General features: G+C 34.9%; 1 protein-coding gene across 1 annotated transcript in view; it reads right to left on the bottom strand.

Moving 5' to 3' along the window:
- The window catches only part of LOC144434978 (putative helicase with zinc finger domain), a 28765-nt gene extending 9420 nt beyond the window's left edge, over positions 1 to 19345 (bottom strand). The window contains exons 1-17 of the mRNA XM_078123509.1: positions 19251 to 19345; positions 16803 to 17047; positions 16237 to 16398; positions 12765 to 12827; positions 10400 to 10586; positions 9242 to 9416; positions 8400 to 8589; positions 7440 to 7547; positions 6364 to 6944; positions 5441 to 5785; positions 4886 to 4990; positions 4427 to 4633; positions 3135 to 3382; positions 2595 to 2713; positions 1774 to 2067; positions 1300 to 1483; positions 510 to 747 (exon numbers count right to left, since the gene is read on the bottom strand). Coding sequence (XP_077979635.1) covers positions 510 to 747; positions 1300 to 1483; positions 1774 to 2067; positions 2595 to 2713; positions 3135 to 3382; positions 4427 to 4633; positions 4886 to 4990; positions 5441 to 5785; positions 6364 to 6944; positions 7440 to 7547; positions 8400 to 8589; positions 9242 to 9416; positions 10400 to 10586; positions 12765 to 12827; positions 16237 to 16398; positions 16803 to 17030 — 3434 coding nt within the window. The 5' untranslated portion in view covers positions 17031 to 17047; positions 19251 to 19345. The remainder of the gene's footprint in view (positions 1 to 509; positions 748 to 1299; positions 1484 to 1773; positions 2068 to 2594; positions 2714 to 3134; positions 3383 to 4426; positions 4634 to 4885; positions 4991 to 5440; positions 5786 to 6363; positions 6945 to 7439; positions 7548 to 8399; positions 8590 to 9241; positions 9417 to 10399; positions 10587 to 12764; positions 12828 to 16236; positions 16399 to 16802; positions 17048 to 19250) is intronic.
- Between the last annotated feature and the right edge of the window lie 190 nt (positions 19346 to 19535).

Here is a 19535-nt window from a genome sequence, read left to right as displayed (position 1 = left end):
GAAGGAAAAAAAATTAGTTTGCTAACTTGAGGTCTGGAAACTAAAGAAACACTTTTAGCAAAAGACAGCTAGATTGCAGGAAAACACACAAATTTAAGTCATTCATACATACACCTCCCCTTATGTGAAGTTTTAACCACCAACCCACCCCACCCTTTTTTTTTGACAGTTTTAAACAAGTTTCATCAGTGCCCACTGATGACAATGCTAAGATAACTGTCCTATATCTAGAAGTACACAATGAAATTGTTAAGGTTGTTGAAACTTGAAAGAGATGTGGCTTAAAAGTTTTATGTATGGCAATCATTAACAGAGATACTTTACGAACAATGAGGAAAGGTTTAGTCTGGACAGCACAAGGTTGTGTGTAAAATTCCTTCCCTATTGAAAAGTCAGGGTATGACAAATCATCTTTGGATACAGTTACTATCGGTACTGATTATAGAGTTCATGGTCAAGATGAGTATTGCCAGTAATAAAAGGGAGGAAACCAGATATAAAACAATTACCTGCATTTCCCTACAGAACACAGTGATACGGGATCTCCTACGACTGCAACCAATGACTGTGCTCTTGTAATGGCAGTGTTGAGTAGTTTGGCATTGGAGAGGAAGCCATAGTCCACGTCATCTTCTTTGCTGGATTCACCCGACAGACTTAGTCCTTTGCTGGTTTTCTTGGTAGATTGTGATTTACATGTATTTCTTGTGCGTACTGTACTGATGAAGAGTGCTCGGAATTGTTTACCTACATCAAAATAAAATTGAGTTACTAATAAAAAGTGCTAAAGCTAGTAAATATGATAATTATAATCATCACTGTCCGAGCCAAATTTTTATAACCAACCTGTATCACTTTCAAACTAAGTCAGTCTTCTCTTTAGTAGTAAGCACTTTTAACAATATTTTGACATTCATATTCATATTCATTCATATTATTTATTGCTCATGTGTTGTGGTATAACTCTGTGGAAATTTTTGTGTGTCGATAAAGTCAATCATTGGATTTATTTTACAATAACCATCCAAAAAATGCAAAAAAAAAAAGAAGTAATTTGTGGTGAAATTACTCTTTGGCTAAGAAGCTGCTCCAAGCGAAAATATAGAGATCGGAAAAAATGACTTTGGAAAATGAACATTCAACAGTTCAATCCTGGTGTTTATCTAAAAAATACAACATTTTTCTTATAAGAGTTTGTTGATGAGACTTAGAATCTATCTACAAATACAAAAAAGAAAGGTGATGTGGGGGGATGTTTTCCTGTTAAGAGCTTTACGGATACAATTGAGACAGACTTACCCTGGACATTGAGTACTCTTTCTACACTGACACCATGGAGTCTTTTCTTTCTCAACTCTGATCTGATACGGAATACCTGATCAGCATATGGAGCTACAACACCGATGGTAGTCTCATCATGTTTACCCCACTCCAATGGCCATTTCCTCTGTAATTCCTCTATTCTCTCTACAATCTCAAACACCTACAACAAAACAATCAACAAAATCTGGTCACAAAATAAGCGGATTTATTTTGACCAACTGAGAGTACCATTTATTTAAGATGTGAAACTCTAGGAAATAACAATTTTTTGTACTGGGTTTCAGAATTCAACTGTCACTGCCTACACTTCCTGCCCACAACCTATTTTGACACCTAGTGGTCAAACTTGACAACCTTTTGTTTTTCTGATAACTGGCGTATGGAGCATCTGACACCAGTTGTGCTAATGAGACTCATTTGATAGTCATTTTGAAATCCACGCCATCCTACCTCTGCATTGTTATAAAACGCTGTACTATTCCTGTCTTGAATGTCTTCTCCTCTGGCAGTAAAGAATGTGAGTGGATAGAAATCACTGTGTGGCGGTTGTTTCCCACTGGCAAGCAGTTTTCCCTCATAAAATAACCTGGAGGTGTAATCGACAATGGCTTCATGGGAACGGTAATTCTCACACAGCATGATCTTACAGGAGTGTTCATAGGGATAATATTCAAACAACCTCTCAAGTAAAGACACATGGAGATTACGTTCCCTGGCAAAGTCAGAGTAAACTTCAGGACTCAACTGAAAAGAGAGAGACACAAAGTATGTCATTGATTCAAATACTGCATATACTTTACACAATTTAAATGGCAAACAAAGGAATGTGGGTTAATAAAAAACTTTACAACATTTTCTTCTACTTTCATATTACTGTTTAGGCTGGTAAGTAGGCAAAAAATCTACCTGGGTCCCCATGCCACCAAGGTTCCCAAACAAAACATTGATAGATTGTATAGGAAATACTACCACATATACCCCTTTCTGTTACAGGGGTTCCTCAACCTTAGCTAAAAACACACTAACTTTCCATAACTGTACAGAATCACTGTTCTAGTCTTGACTAGAAAGCCTTTTACAATAAATGAAGTACACTTTGATCCTATGTGGTGCCTCTCTGATTACGTTGTACATGTAGAACTTCAACTGAAACACTAAGTTGTTGCAATGTGTCAAGGAAGATGCATGGAATACAGTTTATGAGCGGTCCCCAATGTATACAGATGTCTACTTGTAGAAATAACACAGTATTGAAATGAAAGCATCCATACCTGCATATGATCTCCTGCTAGTACTATTCTAGTATGTTGAGTTGCTAAGGCGATTGGCATGATGGTTTCACATTCCATGGCTTGAGCTGCTTCATCAATAAGTATGTGAGAAAAGAAACCTAGGGGATATATGTGAATAATATGATGAGTATGAAAATCAAAGCATGTTATGAATACATCACTAAGAAGGGGCATGGATCTCAAGGAATTTGATGTTTCTTTTCAATTTTGACAGATTTTTGCTATGTTTTGTCAAAAATGCTAAAATCTTTGTGACTGGTAGAGAACAAAGTTTTGTAGAGTTTACTGTAAAATATTAGACAATTTAATTACTTCTGTAGTTTCAAAAAAGAACCTATGTTTGGTTTTCCAATATAATAGCTTGAATATCATTCTTCAATGTATCCAGTGCTTTTCGTACAAAGAGTTTGTCAAAAAGGGTAACCATACAGAAGTAATTAAAGAGATATTCATTAGCTGGTTTATAAAGAACACTTAGGACAAATATTGAGAGTGAACAAACAGTAATTCCTTGCTTACCTGGATCTAAGTCTAAGTGGCTAAGATAGCGAGATGTACTCAGCGTAGCTACAATCACACGGTGTTTGACCACGTCATCTTTGGTTGGCATGTAAAATGAACCATCCTTAATCAGACTGTACCGTTGTACAACATTATGGACGGTTCGAACCCAACGGTCCTTGAAGTAGATTCTGAGTGGTTTGGCTTCGTCATGGCCTGCCTCTATATATGAATGTAAGTAGTCTTTTATATATAAATCGGCAGCGCTGAAAACAAAATAAAAAAAGTAAAGCTTATCTCACTGTAAATGAAAGGAATAACTTTCAAAACACAAACATGACTGACTACCGAGAATTCCTGAGATTTTTCAAAATGAATAAGATTTTAAGATTTTTTGACTTCTGTTGATGCAGTCTATAGCACCTCCAATACAGCTAACACACTTAATAACATAAGCTAATGATACAAAATTTTTTGTTACAATTCAAAAACTTTCATCTTGATCTAAAATATGGCCAATACAAGTGATTTATGAATGCCCTATCAATCTGCTGCCACATTCAGGTTTACCACATTGTAGTCATTTTTGAAAATGTCACAAGAGCACATCCCATGTGAGGAAAAATGAGGGCTAAAATTGCATGGCAGCATATAAACAGTCAACAAATGTGTCTGAATTGACTGTGAGCTACTAGAACATTACATCATCTGAAACAAAGTAAGTAAGGTAGCATCTTTTGACTAGTTGAAAATGTCATCAAATTTTGCTGTTACACTTTGGGAAATGTTGATTTTCACAAAGAAGACCATAGTATTCAACTACCAGGGCCTTCACTTCTGGTTCAATGGGAAGAGAATGCATATTGAAGCCTGCCACCTTGTGGTTGGAAGATGTTCTGGTCCAAAAGCAAATGTGTTTTAAACACAGTGCTCCAAGTGGCCAAACTACATAATCTTTTGTTTTTCTGATAACAGTGGATTTACATGTTTTCATTTAGATGTACACACCAAAGAAACCGTTTTATTTCAAAAAACATTTCTAACAGTTAATGTTAAAGATAAACAGACCAACCTACACTTTGATAGTGCTCATAGCACTAGGATCACACTAAAGAGTGTTTATTGATCAAAACACAATCATTCTTGATGAAACAAACATGTACCAAACACTATCTATCATGTAAACACATATACTCAAAACTCTGAATGGTAAAAGGATTAGGGAGTTGTCGAATACTAAAACAATACACGTGTAGAGACCCTGACACAGCCAGCCAGTCAAAGGCAAGATGATAAAATGCTGTACTCACCTGTTAGAATGTGTACAAATGAGTATCCTTGTATTGGGTTGCTGTAAGATCAGTTTAGTTGCCTGAGCTATGGTAAATGTCTTGCCTGTACCAAATGGACCAATCACTAGTATTGGTGGAACTTTGGTGTCTAATGGTGTTGTCATGGCAATAACTGCTTCCTTCTGTTTAGGATTTAACCTTGTGTCTAGTTTCTCACTCCATTGCCTATCAAATGAGTTAAATCAAATGAGTTAAATCAAAAGTTTTTGTGCCATACATAAACCACAAAGTTGCAGAATGAGAAATTGAAAACATGGGACATGCAATAAATAGTCTACATGATGACAGCATATTGTTCATGTTATTACATCTGTTTCAAATTTCACGAACTGGTTTACAAAAGGTAATTATTTTACTATACCATATTTAAAGGCCAATAAAACCATGTTCAAGTACTGGACGGATTAGATCTCTTACCTGTGAGGGGCCCACGGAATATCAGGTGATGCTGTCGTATCCGGGAATACCATATTAATGTCTGGAATTTTGTCCACTGCATAATGCATTTCACATGATGGAAGTCTGTCGAAGGAAATACATAGTGCTTATAAATCATGCATGGATGAAGCAATAAAACTTGCAACTGTAAATACTAAGGGTGACCATACAGATGTACATGAGTGTACTGATGACATAAGGTCTGCAGGGTGACCCCAACACTAACCTTACCACTTGAGGCCGTGACCTTTCTTGGGTCATGTCTCATTCCCAGATGAAGCTGACTGTCAGTTATTGAAATATTGGAAGTAAATGATATTTGTTTTCACTGTTGTTTGAAGAAATTAACTTCATTGTGTATATAGAAATTTTTAAGCATTCTTATGTCCATGAAATTAAAGATCACATGGATATTACGGCACATTACTTTACACATTTTTTAAGCAGTAAAAGTTCTGAAAGTTTAAACTGACAAATGACTGCAATAATGCATTTGTGCAACCACAGGTTGTTCAAGAATGTCATCCTACTTACCTGTTCAATTGGAATTGCACTTCAACTCTCCATTCAGTGTCTTTTTTCAGTTTATTTTCCTCTACACATCTCTTGGACAACCTGAGAAGGATGAAACCTTTGCCCTTTTCTTCCACAGCTGTTTCATAGACAATGTCTGGCATTTTATTGCCAGCATACGGTGTAAGTAAGACAGAGTTACAGCTATTGAGTACTAATCTTCCAGCTGGTGTCTGTTCTGACAACTCATCGTTCATCTTCATCTGGGCAAAGAGTTCACCATTCTGGGCAAACTTCGCACCTTGCATTCTCCCAGGTAGGAGCAAGAAACTAGATATCAACTGTAGTGCTGTTTTTACATTGTACCTAAATAGAACAAGACAATTAGATTTTTAGTATATTTATAAATCTATTCCATTATATGAAGGTAATTTTCAAAATTTACTTGATAGGGGTGGGGGTTGCTCAGTTTGATGGTGGAATTGTCTTAAATTTAGGATTTCATTCTGTATGGCAATTGTTGTGTTTGAAGTGTATATATTTAAACAAAGCAAGTTTTATTCAACACTAATTTCTGTATGGTTACAGATATGCAGAGTCCACAGTACAGAGTAATTATATATGCTATTGAAATATATACTGCCCATATATTGTACCATACTTTTGGTGAGGAACCCTGGTAAAAAGTTCAAAGGACTTAGGAAATTTTCACCATACTCCTTACAATCATTGATGAAACACAGTGTTATTCCACAAGAACCTACATCCTGTCATTAACACCATTTTCACTGAACTAGCCTACATTTGCCTAAATACTAAGCTTTTGTGAGAAAAGTTTTTCACTCAGAAACATACTTATTGCACTAAGAATTTCACCTGTAAGGAAGAATAAGACCATTCCCTTCCTAGTTTTTTTTTTTGTAAGTAGAGTTTCAAGTACTCACCTGCTGATATATTTGTACTGTGCCATTTCTTCAATGTAAAGTAAGTCGTGCATTCTAGATTTATAGTTGTTCTTGGTCAAAGATTTGTTTAAGACAGTCTGATTGATAAGTTTGTCTGATGTCGTTGGTTGTGAGTAGAATGATAATAATCCTTTGTCTCTATCTGTGGAATCTATGACTGGTGGTTCAAAATTGATGATACTTTTATTGCTTCGGTCCCATCTTTCAGTTGTACAAAGTATTGTGTCGCGTGCCTCATCAAGTTGCTTCAGGTCTGACGGAGATACAGCGTCAACAGATACCCTCTTCATTAGCACTGGCTCTGCACCAAAATCAAAGACGATAGATTGCCGAAACGTGCCAAAGATCTGAGAAGTAAATGATAGCTTGACTCGGTACAGACGCTCTGAGCTCTTGATGTTGTTATTGTTGTGGTTTTTCAACTGTACCCACTCCTGGCAGTTTGGATTGACTTCTTGTTGTGTTTGTCGTTTGCTGTCACCAAATGATACGCTGGATATATGGAAATGAGAACGATGAATATCATACAAAAGTGCTACTCTACTTAGTTGCCTTGGTGCCTGCAAGGAAAGATAGATAAAAGACATTCATTGATTACAAACAGATGGATCAAATGCAGCACTTAGTGTGCTAAGAAAGGATATCTCATTGTGTTGTCATGATGGTTGAATAGTTAGAGAGCTTGATATTTGCAGTTGCCAGATTCAGACTAAACAAAGCCTTTTGTTTCTGACTGGCTAAAGTCTTGGACAAGATTTTAATCATCACTGCTCCCCAATCAACTAACCTGCATGAATGGGTACCTGGGATGGACTTTTGTTCACATTTTAATTAATTTTAATTTCAATTAATTGATGTGTAAGATGTTGAATTATTTCATTTTCACCAATAAGGTAGCATATTTTACATTGAAAATGACAGCAGTTCAAAATGACTTTCATTTCACTATAAAGATACATCAGTAGATGCAGGAAATCAAACGTATGACAGAATCAGTGTGAAGTCAGAGCTTAATCCAAATTGATGTTTTATATTAGATATGGCTGTCATCTTACCTTGCAGTGCAGGGTGAAGGTCCAGGTATGAGATGATTTCTTAGAGCTTACTGTCATGTCATAGTCAGCATTTACAGTCACTTTAACATCTTCTATAGATTCAGTCAACTGTAAAGATATCAAAGATAAAATAGATATCTTATCAAGAATAATAAGAGAAAGGATCTCATTCTTGTGCTCTGCTATGAGGGATGTGGGAAAGCTTTCCAAATTTCAAATGTTCAGAGGGCTGAGTGTGTGAAATTTATCTGTCAAGCTTGAATTTATGGACAAATAAATATGTACATATAATAAACTGCATAGACAATACAGAGAATTCAAGTCCCATGCACAAACCTAGTTGAACAAAAAATATGGAATTTATGTCCTGGTTGTTCCACGTCATGACAACGTGTGTCTATGTCATAACAACATGTGTCTATCTAACTGCTTGGTTCTGCTGTGTTCGAAATATGAGTCAAAACGTTCAAAATTGCTATTACTTTCCCTGATTTTTCTGTGATATTACTGGCACTGGTATAATTATGTTGTTCGCCAACATTTTTCTTCTTTCAGCTGGATAATACTCATGACCTGAAGGTTTGTCACTTTCCTGTCTAGTGACTCATAGTGACTCTGAGTCACGAGTATTTTCCTTGGCTGAACGAAGAAATACCCCGGGAAATAACATCTAAACGTTTATCCTGGATGACAATTGTATCCACATCCAAAAGATATCACACATTTTTCTCACTAGAACCACTGTGTGATTGTAATACCTACTGTTACAATAATATGAATACATGCTACACTTCCATATACGAGACCCCCGTCCCTACATGCTATACACTTTAATATACTAAGACCCCATACCCCCTACACTTCATGTGTGGTACATGCAACTGCTGACCTACACTGTACATGTGTATACCTCTATATGCAATCATGATATTTACAGGTACATGCATCTGAAAACCTTACCACATTCAGAGGAGTTGGTGAATTCATCCATTTCTCCAGTATCTGTTCTCCATAACTGATTCCGTGTAGTTTTTTCTCTTTTGCTCTCTGCATTTTCATTTGTCTATATTTATACCTTTCCTGCCATTCTGATAATTCATCGTCTGAATGTGCTGCTGTACACTGATCACCAAATCTACACCTAGGAAACCTGGTGACAAAAACACACAAATCCCAGTCTCAGTGAAATTGTATCTCGGTGGCTGACATCAATATCACATATTGAAATTCCAAAAGGCAGGTTTGAAATAAACAAACACTGTTGCCAAAAAAACCCACGTTTTTTTCTCTATTACATGTAACTCTTCGAAAGACTTTCAAACATCTTTGCACCTTTTGGAACATTTGGATCACTAGATCATTTTTTTTTTTTTTTGGCAAAATGAAAAGTTTGGCTTCTACAAATTCAAATCTCATTTGTGTCATCTTTGAACTTATCAGAAAGTTTCGCCATAATCGGAATCAACAAATACAAGCCATTACTACAAATTTTCTCTTTAATTTTAAAATTGCTGGATGGTAGAATAGTCATCGGCAGTGTTCCACATGCTCTGCACAGGCCAGCTCTAACTGAGAGTTACCAAAGCATGTAGGGCGCAACCAATGACTGTTTTACAGTCCAAATACCTGTATGACGACTTCAAACTCTTTTGTGCATTGAGCGCAAGAAATTACAAATCTATGAAGTGTATCAAAACTCTTTTCTTGTAATATACCATTGATTGATACATGTACAGTGTACCTTGTTTCCATATATCAACCTCACGTATCAGGAAATGAAAAGTTGAGAGCACCATACATACCTATTACAAAGTATGTATTCGTCACTAGTTACACCTCTAGGTGGCGGCCTATATTTCCAATCCCTGCCGTCATCTGACATAATAATGGCTTGATGACTTTCACTGATACAATGCAAGTGAAGATCAACATGTGTTGAACATTGCACATCACAATAAGAACAAAATAGAGAAGAATCTGGCAAAAAAAGAACAATATATGATATGTTAGTGAATCATTTTAGGGTCTGGTAAAATTGTTCTTGTGTTTTTGGTCCCCACTGTAACACATAGTATGTGAGCTGATATATATGTAGGTATTTTGAGTTCTCCCTAGTGAGTTTATGGGATATGGGCAAACAACCTATCACATCAGCAAAACAATGATAATCGATCAACATCACAAAATATTCTATTCATATGTAAATTAGCTAATATACTCAATTATTAAATAAATGTCAGTGTGATCAACCGAATCCAAAATTTTACCACAATTCATGAGTAAAAATTGTTTCTACCTTTATTAGTTTCTTGTATGTTGTGGTAAATTAGAGAACAAAGCATGCCAAAAAAGGAGCAATGTATGTAATTCCAATAAATGAAGTATTAGTGAAGAGAGAGATGACTATCTAGCATGACATGGCCACTCGCTAGTGTGTCAAGTAATATAGTTAACTGTCTGGGCTAATGAAGTATTTAAGTATGAGGTTATTGCAATCTGATAAATCCGATGTAGTGTACTTTTTAGCTCTTACGTTTATTGTCGTTTGTTCTTTTGTAAGCACCTGTTATTTATATCTGACACAATTACCATAGGTGTTCTCGAACTCAATCTCGTACTTACGAGTAGCCAATCAGAATCTTACAATGTAATACTCAATGTTCAAAATTGAACAATGAAAGAAAACCACCAAACAATATGATAAAATAGTTGTCTGCGCTCTCTCCTCGAGCTCTTTTCAACCAGAGCGCTCTGAAATATTGTTTTGGCACATTACAAGTTCTCATTCGTTGAGTAAATTCACTCAGCACGCTCGTGTGGCTTGAGAAAACCTATGGTATTGTATCAGACGTAGGTAACAGGTGCTCACAAAAGAACAAATGACAATAAATGTAAGAGCTAAACAAGAAATCATGGCGACTACACTACATCTTGTCAGATTGGAGGTTACTATAACTTACCTGTACACTTTGACTTATGTTTACTACTACTACTTTTCTTTTTATTTACACTGCCAGCGTGTTGCTGTTGTTGTGACTTTGTACTGACTTTAGATGTAATTATAGGAGAAAGTTGGTTGACACCATCAGGTGGCATGAGCGCCTCCATGTCTTCTAAGCTACTAAGTAATTCCTCTTCATCTGCACCCTATCAAATAAACACATCGGTACAAAGATTTCTCTTGTCAGGAACTACCTTCAGATCTCGGTCATGAAACAAAATTCTTTCATTTAGTAAACCTCTCTCTACCATGGTGGTATTTGTTTGTACAGAAAATACTACAACTGCACTAATATTCACTAAATCTATTCTAGTATAGTGGTAATATCATATTCCGGTGTTGTTAACACACTTGATATCATATTATAATTTTATAATAATGATGGTCTTGTTGACATTTTAGTATGCATACATAATGATATAATATACATTATGTAATTGAATCATTTATGTATTATATTAGGTTTGAGTTCAGCCAACAGTGAGAGCTGTGAGTGTGAGTGATGGCTAAATTTTATGCTTCAGTAATCACAACAGAATGCAACAGGTATATTTTAATATAGAGCAAAAGTCATGCCCCAATATATATAAACTCAACTTGTGCCCCTTAATAAAAACTTTGTCAAATAAAAGCTCTTTTGTGCAACAGACATGACAGACCCATAATATGTCTTCAGGTAGATGCTTTACTGCAATGTTCATAATATGATATTACAAACATTGCAGTGAAACATGTACCTGAAGACAGTTCACAGTTATCTATGTAATATTCACAGGAAAGTATACAACACTGTTTGACTCATATACACAGTCAGTACAATTGATCTAATTGTAATATCAATCTATTCTCAGTCTTTTCATAATGTACATTGCACTGTTGATCTGTATTGGATGATATTTCTAAGCTAAACACACTCAATGTGTATCCTTATTTTGATGGTAATGATAAAACTTAAGCACAGACAGGAGGAACTAGTTTTTGTTATATTTTAAGCATCCTGACATAATTATCCCCCACCTCCACCCCAAAGAAAAAGAAAGAACGATAGAGAGTAAATAGTCAATGTAAATAATAAATTAACTGCTTGCATATCATCAAATGTCACTTTAATTTTAATCCTTTTTCAACAAGGGGGGTTTTTGTTTGTACACAAAATACTACAAGTTGAGAAAAACAGAATTACAATTCTTTGCTTACAAACATTACTCAATAAATAATCTCTATGCAGTTATTACACATGTTTGAGTCTTTACAGTTGGACTGGGAATATTTATTGATTGGTCTGATAAGAAACATCAAATGTTCACTCAACTGTAAATATTTCAGTGTTCTTTCGATTAATTGCTAATTGCACAGCTGCTAGTTTGAATAACAATTTACAAAACACTCATATATATCATTTCAATTCTTTCCATGACATTTAAGCGTACAAATATACATTGTTAATTTGATACTAAGGAGAACACTGTACTAAGGTATGTAGGATCCCCATTTGAATTGTTTTGTCGTATCTTGTGATGATAGCTATATAGTTATGTACGTCCAGCAGTCACAACTACATGTATGTATTCATATCTATGGTCTACAGTCTAGAAGCACCTTATGGTGGGGATAATAATAGACCTAATTCTGTTGTATATAATTATTTACATGTACACCACTACATTATCCTTGACATTTACAGTTTCAGTACAAAGTATCCTGTATGCTCACACAAAGTGCAATAACTACATTTGTATTAACAATCACCATGGCATATTACACGTACATGCGTAATTCCCATTATCCAAACTACTCTGATCTGGGATCAGAGTCCACCGTATTTCAGGACACAGCAATCTTTTCAATGGTTTGCAAGGCCAAATTGTCAACACGGCTTGCAGCTATATCCGAATAGATCCTCCATATACATCTTAGTTATAGCATGTACAAGGTATATGACAAGCTGTTTATCATGATATTGATAATATTACAGACATTTTTTTTAATTATTCAGTAGTTTCTTGGAATAATTCACATGAAAACCCTGCGTCTTAAAATATCTGTCTACATTCGCTACAGAACAATACAAAAGATATACATGTATATCATAAAGTTTAAACTATAAAAGGTTATCTTTCTTTAAACAATACAATGACACAACTATCGTTTTTCATGAATTGCAAATTCTCTCTCCTGCTGAGTTTCAATTTGTAAATGTATCCACTTCCTTGTTTGTCACTGTAAAATCATTAACATACATGTACATTTGCTGTACTTGAGTAACTAGCATGGGGGGGGGGGGGGAGAAAACTAGAATTTAAAAAGAGTAAAAGGTGCACTACCTCCTCCTGTAAAGCATCTAATATCTTCTTAAGCCTATTTAACTCCTTTAGTGCTTGAGTGTTCTAGAAAGAGAGGAACAAATGAAAGGTCAATCTATGTTATAGTGAAATACACATCAAAATAAAACAGACAGGCAGAATACATATACCTATTAATCATCTCTTCAACACACATATACTTAAACAACATGTAGTGATGTCCATTTCTAACCTATATTTTTTCAACATACACATTTACCTTTCAACACATTGATGCTGCAAATAACAACTGTAAGATGGCAAATAATACTGTTTGATTCAGAAAAAGAACTTTTTTTTCTTCTCAAGCACTAAATTCACTGGCATTGAAGCATGACTGAATACATGTAGAACTGAAATTCACCTATACCTTATTATGAGAGAAGCAATCAACCTAGTTTGCAATTGCTATATACATATTGCATGTGATGAAGATTAAACTAGAGTCTAAGAACACCCACTCACATGTCTGCTAGAGCTAAGAGCAGCCAACCAAATATCAGACCACGTAATGCAGCAATTTTTGGGCTTCAGCATTGTCACCAAAATTTGTTGATCCCAAAACCTAGTACCTCATCTTGAACACTTTTCATCGGAACACCCCCCCCCCCCCCCCCTTCCCCGGAACATCACCATTAATATTGGAATAACAGTTTTTAGTCTATTTGTGGGTGTGTATGTTTGTTTGTTTTTTAATCAAAACTGGCAAAAGCCTGTAATCAAAATTAAATTTTCCTGCCAACGGTCATAAGCCATAAACAATTTTGTTTGGACATTCCTGATTACATGTATGTTGCCTTCAACATATCAATTTTGAGATTAAGTCTATCAGTATCAAGCCAAACATCACACTTGTTGACCTAATTTACTATCAAGGATTGGATAATCTTGTCTTGAGTAATTTCAATACTTGTCATTCAAAGTAATGCCCCATTCAAATACCACAACTATGACTTTATCAATTCACAGCTTTTTTTTTCCTTTGCAAAATTGATGTTGTTTCAATTTCATTGCTTTTTAAATTTTACATTATTTCAGAATATCAATTTTTACATGAAGCCCTACATCAAGAAAGTAAAAGCTGAAAAAGGCTGAATGATTTAGCCAAAATATACTAGGTACATTGTGTATGCTCTGAGTTCAAAACTAATATATGATTGCACAGGAAGGAAACAATTTTTTTGGTTGTATTTACATTCACGATTCTCACATTTGCAATGTATGCAAATGTACATTTGTATAGGTAGCACTATTCTACAGTACTGAATCAGTTACATCATCCTAATTTTAAATCATTCCAGAATCTTATATAATTTTAGAGTTTTGCAATGTGAACATTTTGTCAGTTCCTGTGCAAAGCATAACTGAGTTGTTATACAGCATAAGCTAATGGTGATCTTGGTTTCCAGATAATGAATACATCCCACACAGGATATGAGGTCATTACGAGTCTGGCATCCATTTTGAAATGACATGTAGATAAACATGATAATATCCTAAATTATATAAGTCTCTCATTCTAGCAAATTTATTTTGTTCTCAACATAAAAAAGATCTTGTGCCTAAACCTACACCTAGATCTCTTGTGTTTAACTTTTATTACTGTGGGTAAAAATACTCTGATTTAAGTGAGAGTGTAACAATTCATATTTGATATTGAAACGGAATGTTTATTTGCAGGGATTCAAATAAAGCAGAAGTTTTAACCAGACTTGGACTTGGACTTGTCCTTTTATTCAAACTCAAGTTATGCAATGTACTCAAGTCCATCTTTACTGAAAAGTTTGTCATACCATATCACTGTAGTTGGACTGATACTAATTTGTACTTCGAATTGCAATGTTATCCCTGCTTTTAAATGACATTTGTGTTTTCGCTGTGTAATCATTTTCAAATTGAAACATAGTACTATCAGCAAGTTAGAATGGAATGATCTGTTGTTTAACATCATTAATAAAATGATAAGTAAAAAATTAATGCAACTGCAAAACAAATTAGTAATAAAGCTAAGTTTATACTATTGATAACTGTTTTTAACAATGTAAAAACTACTGTATAATATTCTACCCTGGTCACATTAATGTACACTTTCTATGCACGTAGGCACATTATAACATACGGAAATGATCGAAACACTTCCCCTTTCTTGTGATTAAAAATATACCATGACAAAGGAGAGGGTAGGTTCAATAGACATACATACATTAAAATATGCATAAAGGTATATTTCATACAGCTACAATAAATTTACGATACAATATAAAAGTGATAATTTTCATTTAATTGAAAAGCACAATCCCATAGAGTATGGGAAGATTTGGGTTCATGTACAATGAATTACAAAAAAATTATATCATTATGCAAAAGCTCACTGATTTCCAAAAGCTGGTATGTTTATTAAAGTCACGATGTCTGCTAGTTATTAGCAAGTTTGGCAAATGGATGATATAAAGCTTAGATCAGTAATCCCTTCCTTCATTCCCTAAAGCAGTATTAACAATTTGTATGTCTGGCATTGGTGACCATAGATGTAATTTTCATCAATATTGCATAATATGAAGCTGTAATCCTTTTACAAGGAAATCTCTGTCTACCACACTGAATTGAAGCACAAACACTAAACAAAAATTCGAGTTTTGCAGACCCATAAATCTAGTGATACATTATCACACACATATAAAACAGAGGTTCAGATTAGACTAAGATTACAGAATGTGGGGTTCAAAGGTCAGAAAGTTTTGAAAGAAATGCTTGAACAAACTGGAGCTAGTACATGTAAATATATTCTGAGAGACACATGGATACAATTTTAGGTGGTTTTTTTTGTCAGTTGTCTGAATGCAATTCATTTGACATGCTCTGTCATAAATGTCTGTTGGCCAAACTATCACCTGCCATTATAAATATCATATATATATGATTAATGGGAAGTTAAGTGTTTTTTTCTTCTAATGGCTGGATTTTAATGCTTTCAATCCCAAAGGTAAATACAGACCATACTTGTACAATTCAATGAGAAGAATCTCTCATATCCTTGACACACATACAGTTTGTTTTAAGAAGTTTGCTGTAAGGCATAAGAAAAATTGTGTGGTTCCAATTATACTCAATTTTAGAATAGGTAGGGTAGGTAGATTTTTTTTCATGTATAAGTGTCTAGTTCAGGTAGTTATGTTTTCTGTTCTTTTCCATATGGTCTGTGTTACTGGTTTCTTTCCATCAGATGTACAGCCAGTACAGATTGGAAGAACAGTTTTATATTGTCTTTTTCAGTTGAGGTCAGTTTCTGCTGCCACTCTATTTCTCTCAAGACTTCAAAATTTTCGCACTTTTATTTATTTTTTTCTTGAATACGTAAAAGTCTAAAACAAGTTTAGGGTTGGCAGTGAAAAACTAGGTGGGGTTGGGTAACTGGAACCAAACATTTTTTGAGGCCTAAGTTGATAACACTTACCTCTGGTTCTACATTGGACCACAACTGGGCTACATCATGTGCTTCACTATATTTGCCTAATTTATTAAGTGCTATTGTTTTCCTGGTTAGTGCTTTGCTGTTTTTATTGTCTGTTAGAGCTAATATGGAATCGCAGTCTTCTATCAACTTTTCATAGTGTTTCTGAAATACAAGGAAATAAAAACAATCTAATAAACATCAACGACAACAGATTTAAAGAAAGACCTTATTTTGATCTCAGTAATGGCAAAATCATCATACTCATAGTGGAAATTTTACATACTTTCATATAATTATTCAACAATCAGATCCACAGAATGACAACCAAGAAATGGCAAGTAATCAGCTGGAAGACGTCAATGATGATGGAGAGACGATGGAGAGATGATATCAGAGAGAGAGAGCAGGAGCGACATGACCCAGATGTGCAGCAGACAGATAACTTTGGCCCATCAGGCTCTGATAGGTCGACATAGGACAATTCAAAAGACTACATGTAACTATGCTCTGTCTACCCTATTTTCATATATAAATTTCCTGCTAAAAGTAAACATTTAGACACTTACCAGTTTGAGATAGCATGTTGCTCTACCCATTAAGTAAGATACATGTGTTTCAGTGTCAGTGGACTGAGTGCTACTGTTACCACTACGTCTAGAGCTACTACTTGTGTTGTTATTTTTGGGTGAAAGTGCCTCCAATGCCTCTGTGAATATCTTCGCTGCTTCATTGTATTTTTGTTTTCTGTGTAGATCACTGGCCTTTTCAAAGAGCTCCTTGTGCTTGCTATCCATTGTCAGCAAAAATTAGTCTGGTGATGAATAAGAATACAATTTCTGAAGTTTATAATTATGCACACATTTAATCATTTCAAGTCAGGAATTTCAGAATACATAGACTATTTTATTTCTCAGAGTGTGACCAAATGTTATACTGCCTGTAACATTTCACCTGTTGTGATGGACAGATTTTGTCAAACTGTCTTTTTTGCTTGTCCTACTGCTAGGCACAAGTGGGAATGCAACTTTGACATTCAGAATTGAGCGATAACAAAAGCTGCCTTATGGACCTGATGATATATTCAAGAACAAAGACTTTTTCATTAGAATATTTGCTTGGCAGTACTTCCAAGTCATACATTTAAGTCCTCCCACCCTGAAGGCACAATAAACTGTTGACATAACATATAAAAGTGATAGAAATGTCAGCCTGCTTATTTGGAAACAGACTATAAGTGTAAGATACCTCTCATGTAGCTCAGCCCTCATTGGCCTTGCTCCTATAGAGGTTGGCTGATGCCTGAGGGCACTCTGTCACAGCGTACATGAATGTACATTTGTACCTTACAGACTAATTTGGCAACCACTTTCCAATGTACTAATATTATATCATTAAATCCTTATGACTGATCAAAATTATCAACTCACTGATGTAGAATTTCTAAAACTGCATTACCTACATGTATAACCTTAGTTTATGGTAATTTATGAAGACAGACAACCAAAGTCACAACATCTTACTTGACATGCTAAAGCCTATTATGCAGTCTCAGCAAATGATTACAGTACCTACCCGCATGAGCATAGCATTATGTCTCCCACACAGTAGCTATAATTTTTAATAAATGAAGTTTCTGAATATAACGTTGTGAAGAGAGGCCATCCTTTTCAAAGCGCTTTGTTCATACAGGAAATCAAGAGTGGAATCAGGTTTCTGTTTGTGTCTCACTCAAGTTACTGATAATTTTCACTTTTTCATAACATAATTTATAATATATATATAATATTATTCACGTTACTTCAATATAACCATAGACAATAGCTCCCTCTCTATTGTCTATGATATAACTGACCTTTAAAGGTAATGTAGGCAAGACAGACATGAGGACACCAGGCATGCATGTGGGTGACACAGCACAGCTAATACTGTTTAATTTAGTATTTTAAAGACAAATTATTTATTACCAGCACCTAGAATTTTATTAATTTAATATACATAAGTATATTTCATTATTACAGATATGTTTGTGACCATGATGTGACACACTCAACTTTAAGTTTAAGCAACATGTTTTTGAAAATAGTCTTATTATGAGAATATGGTATGATTTTACAAACTTGCATAAGAAATTAGAAATTTGCTATACATCTAACTGGTATATATTCGATTTCACTACAGTGGAGATCATTTAAAGAAAACATATGAAAGTAACTTCTAGCACATTTGTGATACACTAAAATATTTAAAATGTTAATTCTCCCATTCACTATTTGTTGAATTTTGTACACAAATGAAATGCATGCACATGTGGAAGGAGCTACGCTGTGAAGCTATACACATACATGATACAGGCATACAGAGCATGTATGCAAACAAACACACAAGGTAATGCGATTATCAATATCAACAGACAAACAAAACCCACACCTGACGTAACATTATTATTATTTTGGACATTGACCCCCCAGTGCTTTCTGCTCTGGAATATATATGAATGAGAACTGCCCTTTGATGGGGAAATAATGACAGTTGTGGTTCCTGGGCTGCAGTAGTGAACTAATTTGTTTAAGTAAATTTAATGAACTGCCATCACCGATCTCTTACAGGTCTTATAAGAACTTGTATGGCTGACACCCTTGACTTCATCATTACGTAACATCCGAAATGAGTCACAAACATCGCCAGATGGGTTGACTAAGTTTGAATGAAAGGAAATTTGCTTTACTTTCCCAATTTCCTTTAATTACTTGCATTAAATACTGATGATGCCAAAAGTCGTATTATAAAATATAACAATGTTGGCACAATGGAACGACAAATTAACTTCAGATATTCTAAAATTCTCAATATGGCGGTTCGAAATTTGCAGGGACGACGTAAACAATGCACGTATCATATGGGGGAAACCCGGAAGAGGCCTACTTGGGGAAAACGTCTGCTTATTTTAGAGGCATAAAAAATACGATAAACAACAACCACACTGAAAGAAAAAATACCAAAGTATTTTTACATACCTTCACATTTCGTAGTAATGGCACACAAGCAAGAAAAATTACCTAAAATTGCACTGACAGACAGGTGACTACGACTTGTTCAGGCACGCCATATTGGAAATTCGCAAACAACGTAAAACATCACGAGATTTCATTTTTCGCTTGCTCAGCAGTGTGACCACCGATGACCTTTTCTCGCATAAACTAATTAATGGTAGGCAGGATGGGTCTATATTTCCCTATTATGAATCGTTAAATTATTTAATTGGACTATTAATATATCAATAGTATGAAAACTAAGGTGGT

This window comes from Glandiceps talaboti, chromosome 5 (assembly GCF_964340395.1).
Source record: "Glandiceps talaboti chromosome 5, keGlaTala1.1, whole genome shotgun sequence".
NCBI lineage: Eukaryota > Metazoa > Hemichordata > Enteropneusta > Spengelidae > Glandiceps > Glandiceps talaboti.
This window is presented reverse-complemented; position numbering and strand designations above follow the sequence as displayed.